The sequence below is a fragment of the Mobula hypostoma genome, chromosome 5 (assembly GCF_963921235.1).
Source record: "Mobula hypostoma chromosome 5, sMobHyp1.1, whole genome shotgun sequence".
Lineage (NCBI taxonomy): Eukaryota > Metazoa > Chordata > Chondrichthyes > Myliobatiformes > Myliobatidae > Mobula > Mobula hypostoma.
The window spans coordinates 114883915-114904966 of record NC_086101.1 but is presented as its reverse complement, the minus strand read 5'-3'; the positions used below and the strand labels follow the sequence as shown (position 1 = coordinate 114904966).

The 21052-nt window shown below is 46.0% G+C and overlaps 1 protein-coding gene across 2 annotated transcripts in view; it reads left to right on the top strand.

Moving 5' to 3' along the window:
• The window catches only part of tfr2 (transferrin receptor 2), a 78842-nt gene that overhangs the window by 42820 nt on the left and 14970 nt on the right, over positions 1 to 21052 (top strand). For both annotated transcript variants that reach the window (XM_063048827.1, XM_063048828.1), the window contains exons 10-15: positions 276 to 457; positions 3123 to 3242; positions 7279 to 7361; positions 8233 to 8296; positions 9248 to 9315; positions 20126 to 20202. In XM_063048827.1, the coding sequence (XP_062904897.1) occupies positions 276 to 457; positions 3123 to 3242; positions 7279 to 7361; positions 8233 to 8296; positions 9248 to 9315; positions 20126 to 20202 (594 nt within the window). The remainder of the gene's footprint in view (positions 1 to 275; positions 458 to 3122; positions 3243 to 7278; positions 7362 to 8232; positions 8297 to 9247; positions 9316 to 20125; positions 20203 to 21052) is intronic.

The following is a 21052-nucleotide window of genomic DNA, read 5'->3' as shown; positions in this document are numbered from 1 at the left end:
CAGGGCAGGTCCCTTGTAATGTGTCAGAATTTACAGGGTGTCCCAGGGAGTGTGCTGGTATGTACAGGGTGTGTCCATGGGAGTGCGTTGGTATTTACAGGACAGGTCCCAGGGACTGTGTCAGTATTTGCAGGGTGGGTCCCGGGGAACGTGTCGGTATTTACACGGGGTCAACGAAAGAACTAACAGCAACGGAGGTAACCGTAACAATAGAGGCAGAGATTCATTGCCAAGATTCTATTTCTGAAGCTGTACTCTTCTTCTTCCCCCGTCAGTAAGATGAGGGGGATGCCTATCCCCAGCGAGTGGAATGGGGGCTTCCCTTCCCCGAGCACGTACATGCTGGGCCCCCAGCTCTCTGAGGATGGTGCTCAGCTCCAGATGGGTGCCTACAGCCGCATGATCCCCACCATGATAAACAACATTTTTGGATCCATCGAAGGCATTCTTGAACCTGGTAAGCACTCGGGGGTGATTGCCCCCTCAGTTTGGTCTCCAAGCCGCAATTCCGGGCTGGTTCCCTGTCCTTTCAGTAACCCATTTCACCAAATGTTTGATTTCACTCTGTGAAAAGATGATCCAATTCCACTCAGTTCGTTGAACCAGGGTAGTATCTTTCTTCTGTCACTATAGTGGGGGTTGGGGGGAGGAGGGGGCGTGGCTCCCACTACCTATTAAATGCTCCCAATGACAAACATCTCAAACAGCCTCTGACAACCAAGTCCAGCTCCTGGCCTTCACTCACGGCTTAGCTACAAAGCTGAGCAGAACAGTTTCTACTGACAGGAGAAGAGGCAAAGGTAGCTTACTGGCCCCTTAAAGCTAGTCGCTTCGCGCAGATGGGGCTCGTCAGCTCATCTAGGAGAAGGAGAAATCTGATCTCAAACTTGTGCTGCTTTGCGGCTGTACCCGCTGACAGGGAAGGCTTGGAGAGTAAATCCCGAGGGGAAGCCTGGAGCTGGAGTCCCTGAGGCAGTCCTATGTTGAGTTCATCGCTGACCGGCAACTCCTGCCACGCCACTGATGCCAATCTTTATCCGTCGCTGCCACTCCTTTGGATTCATCGACTGCATGGAGTGGAGGAGTCTGCTGTGTGGGCCACAGCTTGCTCTCCATACCCTTTGGCCCCGGCTTGCATCTCACGTAGATGGCGAGGATCCAACATCCATGGTTGACCCTGACCAACGGAAGCCACCCAGAATCAGGTTTAATATCACTGTACACAGCTTCCCGTAGCTTTTTCTGATCCTGTGCAGTAGCACCCCCCCCCCCCCGCTCCCCCAAACCAGACTGTGATGCAGCCAGTCGAATGCTCTCCATGGTACATCTGTAGAAACTTGCGAGTGTCTTTGGTGACGTGCCAGATCTCCTCAAGTTCCTAATGAAATATAGCCACTGTTGTGCCTTCTTTGTAATTGTGTACAAAGTGTGTTGGGTCCAGGATACAGCAGATCCTCAGAGGCGGGGACACCCTGGAACTTGAAACTATTCACCCTTTCCACCTCTGATCCCTCATTGAGGACTGGTGTGTGATCCTTCAACTTCCCCTTCCTGAAGTTCACAATCAAATCCTTGGTCTTACCGACAGTGAGTGTGAGGTTGTTGTTGCGACACCACTCAACCAGCTGATCTACCTCACTCCTGTACGCCTCCTGGTCACCATCTGAAATTCTGCCAACAATAGTTGTATAATCTGCAAATTCATAGTAAAGCTGCCCGACTTCAGCACATCGTCATCCTGGAGGCTCGACATGGTCATCCTGTCAGAAGCCTCGAAACAAGTAATCATGGTAGAACTGACAGTCCCTTAGGAAGAGCAGATTGAGGAGGTGTTTGAGCACAAGAAAGCCAAATGCCATGAGCTAGTGGAGCCACCCCAGAGACATGGGTGGAGGGCACAGTGTGAGCCTATAGAGGTTACACTGGCTGCTCACTCTGCAGAACCTACTCTCTCCTCGGCATTATGGGGACTGCAAAGACAGGAGCCATCAGGAACATCCCAGGGGCTGTTGAGAGAGCCTTTATATGGTTATGGATCAAGAGGTGTGACCTGTGGACCTTCAAATTCCTTGGTGTCCACATTTCCGAGGATCTCACCTGGTCCCTGAACTCCTCCATCCTGGTCGAAAGGGCACAACAGTGCCTTTATCTCCTGTGGAGCATGAAGAAAGCTCACCTCTGTCCCAGGACACTGATGGACTTTTACTGTTGTACCATTAAGAGCATACTCACCAACTGCATCTCAGTGTGGTATGGCAATTGTCCTGTATCAGACCGCAAAGCACTCCAGTGGGTGGTGAAAACTGCCCAGCGGATTATCGGCACCCAATTGCCCACCATTGAGAACATCTACCATAAACGCTGCCTGGGCAGGGCGAAAAGCATTATCACGGATGCATCTCACCCTAACCATGGACTTTTTACTCTCCTCCCATCCCGTAGGCACTACAGGAGCCTCCGCTCCCGCACCAGCAGGCTCAGGAAGAGTTTCTTCCCTGAGGCTGTGACACTGCTGAACCTCTCATCAAAGCGCTAAGCAGTACTGCACCGTATTGTACTGTCTCAGTAGTTTTATATTTGTGTGCTGTAGCACTTGTTTTATTTTCAGTTATTTTGTAAATAACACTATTCTTTGCATTTCTGGTCAGATGCTAAATGCATTTCATTGGCTTTGTATCCGTACTCGGCACAATGACAATAAAGTTGAATCTAACCTGCTGGGGCACAAGCCTGGGCCTGATCAACCCTGGCTGGGTCAACTGGACTACTTACTTCATTTAACTTTTTAATGTATACCTACTGCAATTCTATTACTATGTACTGCATTGTACTGCTGCTGGAAAGAGAACAAATTTCATGACATAAGCCGGTGATATTAAACCTGATCCTGTTTCTACCTGTGGCCTCTGAAACCGCAACATCTCTCCCTGTCACTCAGTCCAAAATCCAAGGCCTCCTTTTCCGTGTTTCTGTCGAAACTGTAATTATTGGCCAGTAATTGTTGTTTTAAGAAGGCAATGGTTGGGGTTCAGATGGAGGAGGCTGTGTTAGGGAACAGAACGGCCCCACCTCTCCACAGACCCTCCCCTCCCCACTCTCTGTTCTCTCTTCCTCGCACCCAGATCGCTACATCATCTTGGGGGCTCAGCGGGATGCCTGGGGTCCTGGCGCGGCGAAGTCCGGCGTGGGAACGGCCATCCTTCTAGAGCTGGCCAAAGCCATGTCTGAAATGGTCATGAATGGTGAGTGAACTTTAAACCTTCTTGCCGGTCTCTATGATTCTCCCGGGTCTCCCCTGCTCAAGCTTCTCTCCGTCATAGAACATGGAGCAGTCCAGCCCAGGAGCAAGCCCTCTGGCCCCTTGAACCACACTGCCCCAATTTAATCACAGGGCATTTTACAATGACCAATTAACCTACCAACAGGTAGGTCTTTGGACTGTGGGGGGAAACCAGAGCACCTGGAGGAAACCCACACGGTCACAGGGAGAACGTACAAACTCCTTACAGGCAGCGGTGGGAATTGAACCTGGGTAAAGCATTGTGCTAACCACTTTGCTACCATGATTAATATCTCTTAAAAGTTCACACTTATTATTTGTTAAAGGTTTTGTTGTTTAAATACTGGAAAAATTGGAGTGGGCTGAAGCCTTGTTTGACTGACAGGAGAACTGACCAATCCAGTAATGAGGAGGGCATCTGATTGGATGGACAGGTGGGAGTTGGGGGAGGGTCTGGTGGAGGCACAAGGTCATATGATTGAACACTCCAACCAGTGGGTAGGAGGTCAAACACAACCAACCAGAAACCAGAGCCCAATAGTTGAGGTTGAGTTTGGTGTAGGTGACGACTGTATTTGCGTAGAAAAGGGATTCTCAGTCATTTGAGAATTCCCTACAACATAGAAAGATTAAAGATTAGTTTTATCATATGTACATTAAAACATAGAGTAAATGTACTATTTGCATCAATGACCCACACAGACTGAGGATGCGCTGTAAATTTTATTATCAAAGTACATATATGTCACGCTATACAACTCTGAGCAATGCCCACAAAATGCTGGATGAACTCAGCAGGCCAGGCACCATTTATAGAAACATAGAAACATAGAAAATAGGTGCCGGAGTAGGCCATTCGGCCCTTTGAGCCTGCACCGCCATTTATTATGATCATGGCTGATCATCCAACTCAGAACCCCGCCCCAGCCTTCCCTCCATACCCTCTGACCCCCGTAGCCACAAGGGCCATATCTAACTCCCTCTTAAATATAGCCAATGAACTGGCCTCAACAGTTTCCTGTGGCAGAGAATTCCACAGATTCACCACTCTCTGTGTGAAGAAGTTTTTCCTAATCTCGGTCCTAAAAGGCTTCCCCTCTATCCTCAAACTGTGACCCCTCGTTCTGGACTTCCCCAACATCGGGAACAATCTTCCTGCATCTAGCCTGTCCAATCCCTTTAGGATCTTATACGTTTCAATCAGATCCCCCCTCAATCTTCTAAATTCCAACGAGTACAAGCCCAGTTCATCCAGTCTTTCTTCATATGAAAGTCCTGCCATCCCAGGAATCAATCTGGTGAACCTTCTTTGTACTCCCTCTATGGCAAAGATGTCTTTCCTTAGATTAGGGGACCAAAACTGCACACAATACTCCAGGTGTGGTCTCACCAAGGCCTTGTACAGCTGCAGTAGTACCTCCCTGCTCCTGTACTCGAATCCTCTCGCTATAAATGCCAGCATACCATTCGCCTTTTTCACCGCCTGCTGTACCTGCATGCCCACTTTCAATGACTGGTGTATAATGACACCCAGGTCTCGTTGCACCTCCCCTTTTCCTAATCGGCCACCATTCAGATAATAATCTGTTTTCCTATTTTTGCCACCAAAGTGGATAACTTCACATTTATCCACATTAAATTGCATCTGCCATGAATTTGCCCACTCACCTAACCTATCCAAGTCACCCTGCATCCTCTTAGCATCCTCCTCACAGCTAACACTGCCACCCAGCTTCGTGTCATCCGCAAACTTGGAGATGCTGCATTTAATTCCCTCATCCAAGTCATTAATATATATTGTAAACAACTGGGGTCCCAGCACTGAGCCTTGCGGTACCCCACTAGTCACTGCCTGCCATTCTGTAAAGGTCCCATTTATTCCCACTCTTTGCATGGAACAAAGAAAACAGTTGATGTTTCAGGCCAAGACTCTTCATCAGGACTCCTGAAACTACCTGAACTGCTGAGTTCCTTCAGCATTTTCTGTGTATTGCTTTGGACTTCCAGCAACTGCAGACTTTCTCATGTTTGTACAACCCTGAGATTAATTTTCTTGTGGGCGTGATCAGCAAATCTATAGAATAGTAACTATAACAGGATTAATGAAAGATCAACCACAGTGCAGAAGACAGCAAGTGTGCAACTGCAAATATAAACAAACAACAATAAATAATGAGAACATTATGTAATGAGATAAAGACTCCTTAAAGTGAGATCATTGGCTGTGTGAACATCTCAATGGATGGGCAAGTGAGTGACGTTATCCCCTTTTGTTCAAGAGCCTGATAGTTGAGGGGCAATAACTGCTCTTGAACTTAGTGGTGCAAGTCCTGAGGCAATTGTACTTTCTACCTGATGGTAGCAGCAAGAAGAGAGCATGCCTGGGTGGTGGAAATTTTTGATGATGGATGCTGCTTTCCTACGAAAGCATTTCATGTAGATGGGCTCAGTGGTGGGGAGAACTTTACCCGTGACGTACTGAGCCAAATCCACTCCCTGTTGTAGGATTTTCCCTTGGTGTTTCCATACCAGGCTGTGATACAGCCAGTCAATACACTCTCCACTACACATCTATAGAAGTTGTCAAAGTTTTTGAAGTCATGTCGAATCTCTGCAGATTCCTAAGGAAGATGAGGTGCTGTCGTGCTTTCTTCTCAATTGCACTTACATGCTGGGTTCAGAACAGGTCCTCTGAAATAGTAACACCCAGGAATTTAAAGTTGCTAAACCCCCCCCCCCACCTCTGATCCTTCGATGAGGACTGGCTCATGGCCCTCTGGTTTCCTCCTCCTGAAGTGTTGCCACATTTTCAGCACCAACAAAGCACACCTGCAACTTACTAATCCCACCCTACACAACTCCGGAGTGTGGGAGGAAACCAGGGCACCTGGAGGAAACCCACGCAGACATGGGGAGAAGGTCCAAGCTCCTTACAGACATTCAGCCCATTGAAACTATGCCAGCTCGTAGAGCAAAGCCATTTGCACGTCTTCCCATCCTACAGTAAATGCATTGTGGGTGAGAGCAGGTTTCTTTTTCTTTATTAATCTTTTTATTGATTTAAAAGGAACATAAATACAAACAAGAGGAGAATTATCTCAAATATATGTATCAATAACAATACAAACTGAGATTGAGATAGACATTATCAAAATCATATATAGTGTTAGCTAGTATATAATATATAATAAAAAAGAAAACAGCACTTCTCCTCATCACTTCATGAAGAGGAAAGAAAAAACTTTGAATTTTAAATGAAGAAAAAAACCCCACTACATTATACAAAAAAAACAACAAAAAAGGGACTGGGCAGTCCATTCTGAGGATACAACCAAAAAAAAAGAAAGACTTTCTGATCAAATCTAAAATTTCAAAAAAAAAAATTGGAAGAGTAATAAATCAAATTAAATGAAAATATTGAGAATACTGAAAATATTAAAAAGGTCACCAGATTTGCTCAAATTTAAAGGATGTATCAAATGTCCGACTTCTTATTTTCTCTAAACTTAAACAGGACATAATGGAGGAAAGCCAATAAAAGACCGTGGGTGGATTAGAATCCTTCCACTTCAATAAAATGGCTCTCCTCACCAATGAGAACAGGTTTAGTCTCAGTTACGATGCAGCCCATCTGTGACCATCTCTCCAACTATCACAGACTAGCCTTCAGTGGTACAGATCTGCTCAACACTTCCAAGGTCCAGACCATTACAGCAGCACTTGTCTGCTCCTCCTTCCCTTTCTCCTATGGTCCACTCTCCTCTCCAATCAGATTCTTTCTTCTCCAGCCCTTGATCTTTCCCACCCACCTGGCTTCGCCTCCCAGCGAGCACCATCTTTCTATTCTGGCGTCTCCCCACTTCCTTCTCAGTCCTGAAGGAGAGTCTTGGCCCGAAACGTCGACTGTTTATTCTTCTCCATAGATGCTGCCTGACCTGCTGAGTTCCTCCAGCATTTTATTGTGTCCTCCCAACAATAATGCCGACCTTTCCCTACAGGGTTCAGACCACGACGGAGTCTCCTGTTTGCAAGCTGGGATGCTGGCGAGTATGGTAGCATTGGGGCAACTGAATGGCTGGAGGTATGACCTGGGGACCGGGATGGGAGGGAGAATGAGATGGCTTTACAACAAGGCTAGAGGAAGAGAATGGCAATGTTGGGAAAGTGGTGTAGTCAAAAGAAGGGGCAGATTGAGAGAATGCACTAGGGTATAGAGTCAAGGCTAATCTGGGATAGGAAGGCTGGACTAGTCAGTGGAATCAGAAAGAGGGGAAGGGCTGATTGGTAAAACAGGGATAGCTGTGGCAGAATCGGAAATATAGTGGGGCTTATAAGTGGATCTCGGATAGAAGGGTGAGATTGGAAATGGGAATGGAGTCAGGTACAAGGGATAGAAGGTACTGAGAGGTGGAGTCATTAAAGGGGTGGAGCTAATTTGTTGGTTCTCAGACAGAAGGGGTGGGATCTGTAACAAGGAGTGAAGCCGATTGGTGGATCTGGGATACAGGGATGGGACTGAGAGGTAGAGCTGATTGGTAGAGCTGCCGTGGAAGGGATCGGATTGTGAGGTGGAGTCAGGGCAATAAGTGAAACTGATTGGTGGATCTGAGGATGGAAAGGCTGGGATTAAGAGGTGGAGTCAAGGAAAAGGAGCGGAGCTGATTGGTGGATCTTGAGGTGGAGTTAGGAACAAAGGGACAATTCCAATGTTGGGTATGTCTACTGGGGTGTTGGTGTCATCATTGGCTGAGTTAGGATTGAGGTATGAAGAAGGGCATGAACAAAGGGTTAAGGAAATGGGATGAAATTGGTTGTGGGGGAGAGCCCTGATGGAGGTGAAACATCTGATGTGTGGGCTTTGGTTGGAAGTAGGGGTCTTGGATTGTGGAAGAGGGTGGGAAGTATAGGTTTTTCCTCAGAAATGTTAACCAGTTATGTACCTTTATCTCCAGGGTTATTTGACCATGATGCATCTGAAGGCAGTAGCTTACTTCAGCCTGGATCGAGCAGTTTTGGGTAAGAACCATTTTTTTTTGTTCAGTCAGAGGGCCAGGTTGGGTAGAACATTTGGTTCTCTCACTTCCAACCAGTACCGCACTCACCCCCATCCATTCGGTCCACGTGACATCCTTCCAAAACTAAATCAATTATTTTATGCTCAAAAAGAAAGGTGGGAGGAGGGGCAACAGAGCGGTGACAGGGGTGGGGAGTAAAAATGAGGAGTTCTAGGACAATCTTTCCCTCTGTCCCCCCACATCACAAATTGTTTCACCTCTGCTCTGTGGCTGGTTGCCCTCTGGAGCTGGGCAGCAGGCCCAACCGAAGATTTGGAGGTGATTAGGCATTTGGGCCTACAGAGGGCCTGAGAGAGCCAGGCTCCGGGTATCTTAGGCCTGTAGTGTTGTAGCCTCATTCCCGGCTCCTGTGTGGTGGTGGCTGGCTGCGAGAAAAGGCAAAAGGGAAACGCTAGACTGGGAGAGACCTCCATGGGATCATAGGCTCCGAATAGGGACAGTCCTCATCTTGGTCCAAAATTGGTGATGGATGGTTGGAATAGACTCGATGAGCTGAAGGTCCTCTCTCCACAGCATTTGACTTTACATGTCTTGCCCCCATGTCCTGAGACTGAGATGCTTTGTTCTCGGCACCGTGACCTGGGGAAATATCCTGCACAGAGCCAATCTGTCAAACCTTTCTACAGTTCAGTAGACAACTTCTCTCATTCTACTCAACTAGCCGTGTTGACTCCTTCTCTTCTCATGGAACAATCCTTAGAGTTGGTCTAATGTACAACATAGTGAACGAGGACGTGTGGACGTCAATGGTTCCTGGTCTTTTTATGGACTCCTATCCTTCAGCCGTAACGATCCTCCATAGTACGTCAAGGGCTTGCGATGTCCTGCAGGGATGGGAGGGGTGCTATGGAAATGCAGGGATGGCCAGCCTAACACTTTGCTTGTTCTGCAGGAGACGACACCCTAGTTGCCCAATCCAGTCCGCTACTCCACCAGCTGATCGAGAAGGTGATGAAGCAGGTACGTTAGCAAGCTGACCACCCAGAAGTCTATTGAACCTGGCCAACCATCCGGTGACTGCTGTCCCTTAAATTCCATTTGCCTTCCCTGGTCCATAAGTTAGTTGGTTACTGCCTGCTAGTCCTGCCACTGGTGTTCAGGACAGCAATGAAGGTCCTCTATCTCTGTCTGCCCTTGGTCATGTACCATCACACACAGATAAAGAAAGTTTCTCTATTGTTGCTTCCATAACAGTTTTGTTTCTGATCAGTCAGGGTTGTTAGCCCTGAGCTGAACCCCCGAACCTGGGGGACCAGTGGATCACTCTTACACTGGCCTCTACCCTTTGACCTGTTTGGCATGGGTGACCCCACCAAGAGCCAAAGCATAAAGCCCTGACTCCAGCTGGCATAGCTGCCTGGGTTAGAGGCACACAAGCCTCCAGACCCAATGACAAGGTTGTGGTGCGCTTTGGAGGCTTTCTTCCATAGCACCTAATATTAATGAGAGAATACCTTGCTCTCAGTATTGTGCATTCTTCTGCCCTTTGTGTGAGGATGTGAGGAACACCACCACGGACACTCTCTGTTCTCCCCCATCCCACCGAGCAGAAGATACAAAAGCCTGAAAGCCCGTACCACCGGGCTCAAGGACAACTTCTGTCCCACTATTATCAGACTCTTGAACAAACTTCAATTATGAAAAGATAGACACTTCACCTCTTAATCTACCCCATTATGAACTTGCACCATATTTGCCTGCACTTTCTCTGCAAGTGTAACATTTCATCCTGCAGTCTGTCATGGTTTTACTTGGTTTCAGCTCAGTGCACTGTGTAATGATTTGATCTGTATGAACAGAATGCAAGACCAGCTTCTCAGTACATGTGACAAAATGATTCCGAGATTGAACGGCTTGTAATATGAGAAGTGTTTGCTGGCTCTGGGCCTGTACTCGCTAGAATTCAGAAGAATGAGGGCTGACCTCACTGAAACCTATCGAATGTTGAAAAGCTTCAATAGAGTGGATGTGAAGAGGATGATTTCTATGGTGGGGGTACCAGAGGACACAGCCTCAGAATAGAGGGACATCCTTTTAGAACGGAGATGAGAAGGAATTTCTTTAGACAGACAGGTGAATCTGTGAAATTCTTTGCCACGGGCAGCTGTGGAGGCCAAGCCATTGGGTATATTTAAGGCAGAGGTTGATAGATTCTTGATTAGTCGGGCATGAACGGATATGGGGAGAAGGCAGGAGATTGGGACTGAGAGGGAAAATGGATCAGACTCGATGGGCCAAATGGCCTAATTCAGCTGTTGCATCTTCTGGTCTTGTAACAAACAATTACCAATACCAAGAACAAGACTGCTTTCACCCATGTGCAGTACTGTGCAAAAGTTTTAGGCACTCTAGCAATATCTATGTGCCTTTGCACAGTGCTGTAGTAATTGTAGGTACTGCACTGTACAAAAAACCATACATTTCATTACATACGAGTGATGATAAACCTGATTCTGATATGGGACTCTGCTGCGGACTGAGAGTGGGACGGGGGCAGGGGCAGGGGAATCATGGTTGGGAAAAGTCGAAGGGAGAGGGGAAGAAACAGGGAGCACCAGAAAGACGCTCTGTAATGATCAATAAACCAGTTGTTTGGAATCAGATGACTCTGCCTGGTGTCTCAGGGCTGGGGGTGTCTGCACCCACACCACCTCTGGCACGCCTTCTCTGCCAACTGTCCCACACCCCTCTCTCCTCTCTCACCATTCCCAACATCTTCTGCTCCCACCAGATTTACAAACTCGCTCTCTGCTCTGTGTTGCAAAAGTCTTATATATGTGCCTAAGATTTTTGTGCAGTACTGTACCAATCCAGTCTTCTCTTAAATGTTACACTGAACATGCATCTGCCACTTCCACTGGAATCTTGTTTCGCACTCCGAGTGAAGAGAATCCCTCTCAGATTCCTCTTAAATAATTTTACCTTTTGCACTAAATCTGTGACCCCTGGTTCTAGTCTCACCCAACCTGATGAGGAAAACACATGCATGCATTTAAAATCAGAATCCGATCACATTTATTGTCACTGACACAGGATCTCAGCCTGAAACGTCGACAGCTTATTCCCCTCCATAGATGCTGCCTGGCCTGCTGAGTTCCTCCAGCACTTTGTGTGTGTTGCTTGGATTTCCAGCATCTGAAGAATCTCTCATGTTTGTCATGAAATCGGTTGTTTTGTGGTATCAGAACTAGGTTAGGCAATTCACTACGCTACTCTTAATTAATCAAAGCTCACACTTTATTGTCTCTGCACAAACAACAATGTAACTATGTTGACCCTGGGCCAACAACTTAAAACATGATTTCTACTGTTCGCACTCAACCAACATTCACTCAGACCACTTTTCCAATTTATAACACCGAAGCAGAGGATCTCCCGCTGGCCAGATGAAAGATCCTTTCTTCTCCCAGCCCCTGGTGTGGGAGCTGTTCCTTACAATAGATAGAATCTGGAGTTCTCATCCCTTTGCATTCGAAGCTCCTGACTGTTAGAGTCTTCCTCATCAGTTCAAATGATGCACTTCATTCCTGTTGGCTCAAGGTCATCTGACTGACCTGTATCTCCTTCTTATTGACTCTGGTCCAAGCCAGCGTCCATTTATTGCCTTCTTCCATAAATGACAACTGGCAATTTATGGCTCTTTGTTTTAAATCAGTTACTGAACCAGTACCCAGCTCAAATCACATAGGGTAGACGCAGATCTCACCATTCACAAACCTGCATGTTATATCATACCAAAGAACACCTCACAAATAACTCCTTATTTGAAAATTATCTCAAGTCTAGCAGATTACCTGGACATCATTGCCTCTACTTTAAAACACCGATTCAACTGAACAAAATCATTTCACAAAATGGTAGAGCAGCTTTACAAAATGGCAGCCTCCATTCCTTCAAACACATGGCAAGAACAAAGATAATTGGTTTGTCAACTTCCTCTGTCCTTGACTCATTCAAGTTCAATGTTTTATTCACATTTTAATTCCTTCATGGCCATCAGCAGTACAATGCAGGCATAACAAATTACAATAGATTATAGTAAAATTCTGAAAAGTACATAAGAGGAATAGAGTTAGTGTTCATGGGTTTGAGGACCTTTCAGAAATCTAATGGTGGAAGGGAAGAAGCCATTCCTAAACACCTAGTGTGGGTCTTCAGATTCCTGTACCTCCTCACTGATGGCAGTATGTCCTAAAGGGTGAGAACTCTTAATGAGAGTTGCCACCTTCTTGAGGTGGGGAGGATTATGCCCATGACAGAGGTGGCTGAGTGCAGAACCCTCTGCAAGTTTCAAACTTCAAAGTACATTGATTATCAATGTATGTATACTATATACAACACCACTCAACCAGCTGATGTATCTCTTTTTTTTGGCGTGTGCCTGCGTGCGTGCAAGTCTGTCTGTGGGCGTGCGTGCGTCCATGATGATGCCTTTTTCATGGCTTTTACAAGGCACGGAGCGAGAGAGAGACTGTGTGTCTGCCACTCCTCACACACACATTTTCGCTGTATTTTCCCTTTATTTTACGAGTCAACCCGGAATGGATGGAAAGCGTGCTCGGGAGCGGACCCGACTGGTTTCGAACCCGGGAACCTCCGCTCCCAGGTCCGGCACCGATGTCGTTGCGCCACCAGCCGGCCCAGCTGATCTACCTTACTTCTGTGTGTCTCCTCATCACCATCTGAGATTCTGACAACGACAAATGGCAAATTTATAGATGGTGTTTACGCTGTTCCTGACCACACGTAGAACACAGAAGAGTACAGCACAGGAACAGACTATTCGGCACACAATGTTGTTCTGAACCAGCTAAGATCAAATCAGAAACACTCAAAACTCTAATCCTGCCAACCTGCGCCATGTCCATATCCCTCCATCCTCCTTACATCCATGTGCCTATCCAAAAGCCTCTCATGTATTTGCCTCTCCACCATACCAGGCAGCACAGTCCAGGCATCCACCCCTCTCTGAGTAAGCAAACTTACCCCTCACATCCCTCTTCAACCCATTCCCTTTCACCTTCAATACATGCCCTCTGGTATTAGACACTCAACCCTGGGAAACAGATACTCCCAGTCCACTCTATCTGTGCCTCTCATAATCTTATAAACCTCTATCAGGTCTCCCCTCAGCCGCCGACGCTCCAGAGAAAACAACCCAAGTTTATCCAGCATCTCGTGTCCAGCACAAGTCATGGGTGTAAAGAGAGTAGAGCAGTGGTCTAAACACATGTGCTCGAGTTGCGCCTGTGCTGATTGTCAGTCAGTTCGAGATGTTACTTCAATCCACAATGACTGGTCTCCTGATGGGGAAGGCATCTATCTATATACTGTACCTCAATGTATACCTCTATAAGATCTCCCCTCATTCTCCTGCACTCCAGGAATTGAAGTCCTAATCTGTTCAAACTTTCCCTAAAACTCAGTCCTTAAGTCCTAGCAAGAGCCTTGCAAATTTTATTGATGTCTTTCCTGTACGAAAGTGACCAGAACTGCACACAAAAGTTATGTTGGGAATTTGTGTTGTACAACTTCAACATCTTGGTCAGCATGGGCAAGCATGGGTGGGAGAAGTGCCTTTTTCTTTAAAAAAGTTTATTTACAGAAAAATACAAACATCAAGTATTTGCAAGACAGAGAACAAATTCAAATTAAAATATGATTATTACTGTCTATAAATCAGTCAATTGCCTGGGGGGCTCACCGTTCCTGGAAATCTCCCACTGTGTGCTCCCTTTCCGAGGACAGCCAGGCATGAATGTATCCCCCAAAAAGGAGCAGGCAGTCATCCTGGGCAGATCCGTCAACTGTCCGCCACCTGGACCCGTGAATGGCCATCTTGGCCAGACCCACCAGTAGATCTTCCTCGTGATCCGCCACCTTCCGTACTGGGTGCCAATATATCAGGAGCGAGGGGCTGACGTGTAACCAAAACCTGAGGGGCAGCCCCTTCAGACATTCAATTAGGGGCTGCAACCTCTCACGCTCTATATAAATGTGGTACCGTGACTCTTCTCGGTCACAGAATAGACAGATGGACGGGGTCAGTGAACAGATACCTGTCGTATGGTACTGCCCTATACAACACCTTCCAACCCACAGGGAAGGATCCCGGCATAAAGAGATTTCCAATGGGGACCAGGAGTACCACCTTTATCCACGGCTGTACAACAGTATGGCACTGCGATGGATTTCTGCAGATGAGTGGAATTGAGGGTCGTGGATGGGCAAATGGAGAAAAGGTGGAAGATATAGAGTGAATGAAATTGGGTGAACTTCATTCTCCTGCTCCTTGTCCTCGTGTTGGCTGTGGAAGATGCTCCAGCCCCGAGAGATGAGAATGGCAGGAATCCAGTCTGCTGGGTGGAACCAGTGGAAACCTAGCCAAGAATAAAACACAGTTAGGAAGTGTTTGTGTACGCGCGTGCGTGCGCGCGCGCACACACACACACACCCCACCCACCAAGATATAGGAGCAGAATTAGGCCATTTGGCCTATCGAGTCTGTTCCACCATATCATCATGGCTGACTGAATTTTCTCTCAGCCCTAGTCTCCTGCCTTCACCCCATATTCCCTCATGCTCTGACCAATCAAGAATATATCAACCTCTGCCTTAAATATACAGAGCCTATAAAAAGTATTCACCCCCCCCCGCCGGAAGTTTTCATGTTTTATTGTTTTACAACATTGAGTCGCAATAGATTTAATTTGGCTTTTTTGACACCGATCAACAGAAACAACTCTTGCGTGTCAAAGTGAAAACAAATTTTTACAACTTGGTCTAAATTTATTGTGATTATTAAACACATAATAATTAATTGTATAAGTATTCACCCCCTTCAAGTCATTCTTTAGTAGATGCACCTTTGGCAGCAATCACAGCCTTGAGTCTGTGTGGATAGGTCTCTATCAGCTTTCCACATCTGGACACTGCAATTTTTCCCCATTCTTCTTTGCAAAACTGCTCAAGCTCTGTCAGATTGCATGGGGATCGTGAGTGAACAGCCCTTTTCCAGTCCAGCCACAAATTCTCAATTGGATTGAAGTCTGAACTCTGACTTGGCCACTCCAGGACATTAACTTTGTTGTTTTTAAGTTTTGGCTTTATGTTTGGGGTCATTGTCTTGCTGGAAAACAAGTCTTCTTCCAAGTCACAGTTCTCTTGCAGACTGCATCAGGTTTTCCTCCAGGATTTCCCTGTATTTTGCTGCATTCATTTTACCCTCTACCTTCACAATCCTTCCAGGGCCTGCTGCAGTGAAGCATCCCCACAGCATGATGCAGCCACCACCATGCTTCACGGTAGGGATGGTGCTTGTCTGTATTTGATGATGTGCAGTGTTTGGCTTATGCCAAACATAGTATTTAGTCTGATGGCCAAAAAGCTCAATTTTGGTTTCATCAGACCATAAAATCTTCTTCCAGCTGACTTCCGAGTCTCCCACATGTCTTCTGGCAAACACGAGCTGAGATTTAATGTGAGTTTTTTTTAACACTGGCTTTCTCTTTTCCACTCTGTCATAAAGCTGTGACTGGTGAAGCACCCGGGCAACAGTTGTTGTGTGCACAGTCTCTCCCATCTCAGCCACTGAAACTTGTAACTCCTCCAGAGTTGTCACAGGTCTCCTGGTGGCCTCCCTCACTAGTCCCCTTCTTGCACAGTCACTCAGTTTTTGAGGACGGCCTGCTCTAGGCAGATTTACAGCTGTGGCATATTCTTTCCATTTCTTAATGATTGACTTAACTGTACACCGGGGATATTCAGTGACTTGGAGATTTTCTTGTATCCATCTCCTGACTTGTGCTTTTCAATAACCTTTTTGTGGAGTTGCTTGGAGTGTTCTTTTATCTTCATGGTGTAGTTTTTGCCAGGATACTGACGCACCAGCAGTTGGACCTTCCAGATACAGGTGTATTTTTATTACACTCAGTTGATAGATCTTGACTGCAGATGGTGATCTCCATTTAACTAATTATGTGACTCCTAAAACCAATTGGCTGCACCAGTGATGATTTGGTGTGTCATATTAAAGGGGGTGAATACTTATGCAATCAATTATTTTGTGTTTTATATTTGTAATTAATTTATAAACTTTGTAATGATCTGGTTTCACTTTGACACAGAAGAGTTTTTATCTGTTGCTCAATGTAAACAAGCCAAAATAAATCCACTGTTGTAAAACAAAACGTGAAAACTTCCCGGGGGGGGGGACGTGAATACCTTTTATAGGCACTGTTCATAAAGTCTCAACCTCCACTGCTGCCTATTGCAAAGAATTCCACACATTCACCACTCACTGGCTAAAGAAATTCCTCCTCATCTCCGTTCTAAAAGGATGCCCCTCTATTCTGAGGTTGTTTCATCTGTCCTAGACTCTCCCACCATAGGAATCATCCTCTCCACATCCACTCTATCAAGGCCTTTCACCATTTAATAGGTTTCAATGAGGTCACACCTCATCCTTCTGAATTCCAATGAATACAGGCCCACAGCCATCAAACATTCTTCATATAACAAGCCATTCAATTCTGGAATCATTTTGTGAACCTCCTTTTTACCTTCTCCAGTTTCAGCACATCCTTTCTAAGATAAGGGGCCCAAAACTGTTCACAATGCTCCAAGTGGGGCCTCAACAGTGCTTTATAAAGTCTCAACATTACATCCTTGCTTTTATACCCTAGCCCTCTTGAAATAAATGCTAACTTTGCATTTGCCTCCTCACCACAGACCCAACCTGCAAATTAATCTTAAGAAGATCCTGCACAAGGACTCCCAAGTCCCTTTGAACCCCAGTTTTTTGTATCTTCTCTCCATTTAAAAAAGAGTCAACTCTTTCATTTTTTCTACCAAAGTGGATGACCATACATTTCCTGACACTATATTCCATCTGCCATTTCTTTGCCCATTCTCCTAATCCATCTAAGTCCTTCTGTAGCTTCTCTACTTCCTCAAAACTACTTGCCCCTCCACCTATCTTTATGTCATCTGCAAACTTTGTAACAAATTCCATCATTCAAATCATTAACATATAACATAGAAAGAATCAGTCCCAACACAGAGCCCCGTCACCAGCAGCCAACCAGAAAAGACTCTCTTTATTCCCACTCTTTGCCTCCTGCCAAGCAGCCACTGCTTTATCCATGCGAGAATCTTTCCTATGTCATGAGTTCATTACTTGTTAAGCAGCCCCATGTGTGGCACCTTGTCAAAGGCCTTCTGAAAATCCAAGTACGCAACATCAACCGGTTCTCCTTTGTCTATCCTGCTTGTTACTTCTTCAAAGAATTCCAACAGATTTGTCAGGCAAGATTTTCCCTTTAGGAAACGGTGCTGACTTCAGCCTATTTTATCATGTGCCTCCAACTACCCTGACACCTCATCCTTAATAATCAACCCCAACATCTTCCCAACCACTGTGGTCAGACTAACTGGCCTATAGTTTCCTTTCTTCTGCCTCTCTCCCTTCTTGAAGAGTGGAGTGACATTTGCAATTTCTGGAACCATGCCAGGATCTAGTGATTATTGAAAGATCATTACTGATGCCTCCACAATCTCTTCAGTCACCTCTCTCAGAACCCTGGGGTGTACACCACCTGGACCAAGTGACTTAACTGCCTTCAGACCTTTCAGTTTCCCAAGAACCTTCTCTCTAGTTATGGTAGCTTCACACAATTCATGAGCCCTGACACATGGAACCTCCACCACACTGCTAGTGTCTTCCACAGTGAAGACTGATGCAAAATACTTATTCAGTTCATCCACCACTTCATTGTTCCCCCATTACTACCTCTCCAGCATTGTTTTCCAGTGATCCGATATCCACTCTCACCTCTCTTTACACTTTAAATATCTGTAGAAACTTCTGGTATCCTCTTTTGTTTTGCTAGCTAGCTTACTTTCATACTCCATCTTTACTTTCTTAATGACTTTTTAGTTGTTTTCTGTTGGTTTTCAAAAGCTTCCCAATCCTCCAACTTCCCACTAATTTTTGCTCTATTATATGCCCTCTCTTTGACTTCTCTTGTTAGCCACAGTCGTGTCATATTTCCTTTCAAATACTTCTTCCTCTTTGGGATGTATATATGCCGTGCTTTCAGAATTGCTTCCTGTTTGGGCCGGCTGGTGGCACAATGACATCGGCGCCGGACCCGGGAGCAGAGGTTCCCGGTTCGAAACCAGTCGGGTCTGCTCCCGAGTATGCTTTCCATCCGTGCTGGGTTGGGTGCCGAGATCACAACTCGACCTCGTAAAACAAAGGGAAAATACTGCGAAGATGTCTGTATGAGGAGTGGTGGGCCACACAGTCTCTCTCTTGCTCCGCGCCTTGTAAAAGCCATGAAAAAGGCATCATCATGGACGCACGCATGCACACAAACTCTCACGCACGCAGGCACACGCCAAAAAAAAAATACAAATTGCTTCCAGAAATTCCATCCATTGCTGCTCTGCCATCATCCCTGCCAGTGTTCTTTTCCAATCAATTCTGGCCAACTCCTCACTCATGCTTCTGTAATCCACTTTACACCACTGTAATACTGATGCATCTGACTTTAGATTCTCCTTCTCAAACTTCAGGGTGAATTCAATCATATTATGATCACTTTTCCCTAAGGGTTCTTTATCGTTAAGCTCTCTAATCAATCATACATGCATCATCTGTTTGGGAGTATTCAATGCAGGAAGAAATGCAATTCCTGGTAATCTATGGTTTGTACTAAAGTGAAATGCAAGATCTCCTGCAGTTCACACTCTCATAGTGACCATGAAAGCCATTTGGCCCATCGAATTCCAAGCCAACTCCCAGCAGAACAATCACATCTGTCCACTTCTTATCCACCCCTACCCACAGTGATTGGCCTCTCTTGCACAACCACCTCCCTTGAGTTTCCACCCCTCAGCCACACACTGTGAGGTGTGGGTGAAATGTCTACTGTATCAGATACCAGGTCACAAAACTACTTGGTGAGAGTGCTGACGGGTCATGTAACTACTTTCTCAGGGACCTAGTTGGCAGAGTACTTCAGAGTCAAATAATTACTTTGGGGAGGGGTGGGGCTGGTGGCAATTTACAGCGGCCGACTGATCCACAGACCCTGCTTGTCGTTCAGCTGAGGTAGGGAGTACTTACACGGTCACAGGGCGAACCTTGAAAACTCCACACACACTCTCCAAAGGTTAAGATCAAACTCAGGTCTCCGCAGCTGTGAAGCATTGGCTCTCTCCACTGTACCATCCCTTTAGATCAGAGATGAGGAGGAATCGAGGGTGTTGAACCAGTGGAATCCATTGCTGCTGAAGCCAAGTCATTGTGCAAGGAGTTTGTATGTTCTCCCTGTGACCACATGGGTTTCCTCCGGGTGCCCCCATTTCCTCCCACAGTCCAAAGGTGTACGGGTTGGGGGTTGACTAGTCATTGTAAATTGTCCTGTGATTAGGCTGGACAGTGCGGCTTGAAGGGCCAGAAGAGCCTGTTCCATGATGTATCTCAACAAAAAAATAAAATATGTAAAGTGGAGGTTGATAGGTTCTTGATCAGTGAGGACATCAAAGGTTTACAGGAAGGAGGCGGGAGAATGGGGTTGAGAGGGGAAATAAATCTCCTGATCAAATGGTGGTGCAGACTCGTAGGACCATATGGCCTAACTCTGCTCCCTGTATTTTATGGACTTATTCCTTTTCTTTTTTTTTTGCATTTATCTTTGGAATTTCAAGCCTAATTCTGTTCCTCTGTCTTAGCTCACGCTTAATGCATCTTCTGTTGTGACAGGTTGGAAGCCCAAACCAGGGAGCACAGAACCTCTACAACCAGATCATGAACCAGTTTCCCAAATTTAGAGAGAAAATGTAAGTAGAGAGTGTTCTTGTTTCGATCACCCCCACCGTGGGGAAAGAGATTAATCTGACCTATGTCTCTGATAACTTCAACATCTTCAGTCTTTAAAGTAGATTTATCATCAAAGTACATACAATACTGTGCAAAAGACATATATACATATGGTGCCTAAGAATTTTACACAGTACTGTATTTGTCAACGTGGAGCAGAGAGCGAGTTTGTAAATCTGGCGGGAGCAAAGGATGTTGGGAATGGTGAGGGTGGAGCACCATGGGAGGGGTGTGGGACAACTGGCAGGGTGGAACAGAAGGTGTGCCAGGGGTGGTGGCACGGAAGGTGTGCCAGGGTTGGTGGCATGGAAGGTGTGCCAGGGGTGGTGGAACAGAAGATGCAGACACACCCAGCCCTGAGACACCAGGCAGGGTCAGTTGATTCCAAACAGTTGGTTTATTGATCATTACAGAGTGTCTCTGGTGCTTCCTGCTCCCTCCCCTCTCCCTTCCCCTTTTCCCAACCACGATTCCCCTCTCCCTGTCCCCTTCCCACTCTCAGTCCACAAAAGAGACCAACATATGAATCAGGTGTATCATCACTCACATAGGTCATGAAATTTGTTTTTTTTTGCAGTGACAGTACAGAGCCATACATAAAATTACTACAATACTGAGCAAGAGTCTTAGGCACCCGAGCTATCTAAATGTGCTTAAGAATTTTGCACAGTACTCTGTATGGCACCATATACAACCCTGAGATGCATTTTCTTGTGGGCATACGCAGCAAATCTATAGAATCAATAAAGGACTGCACTAACTTGGGTGTTCAACCAACGTGTATAAGGCAAGCTGGGCAAATACAAAAAA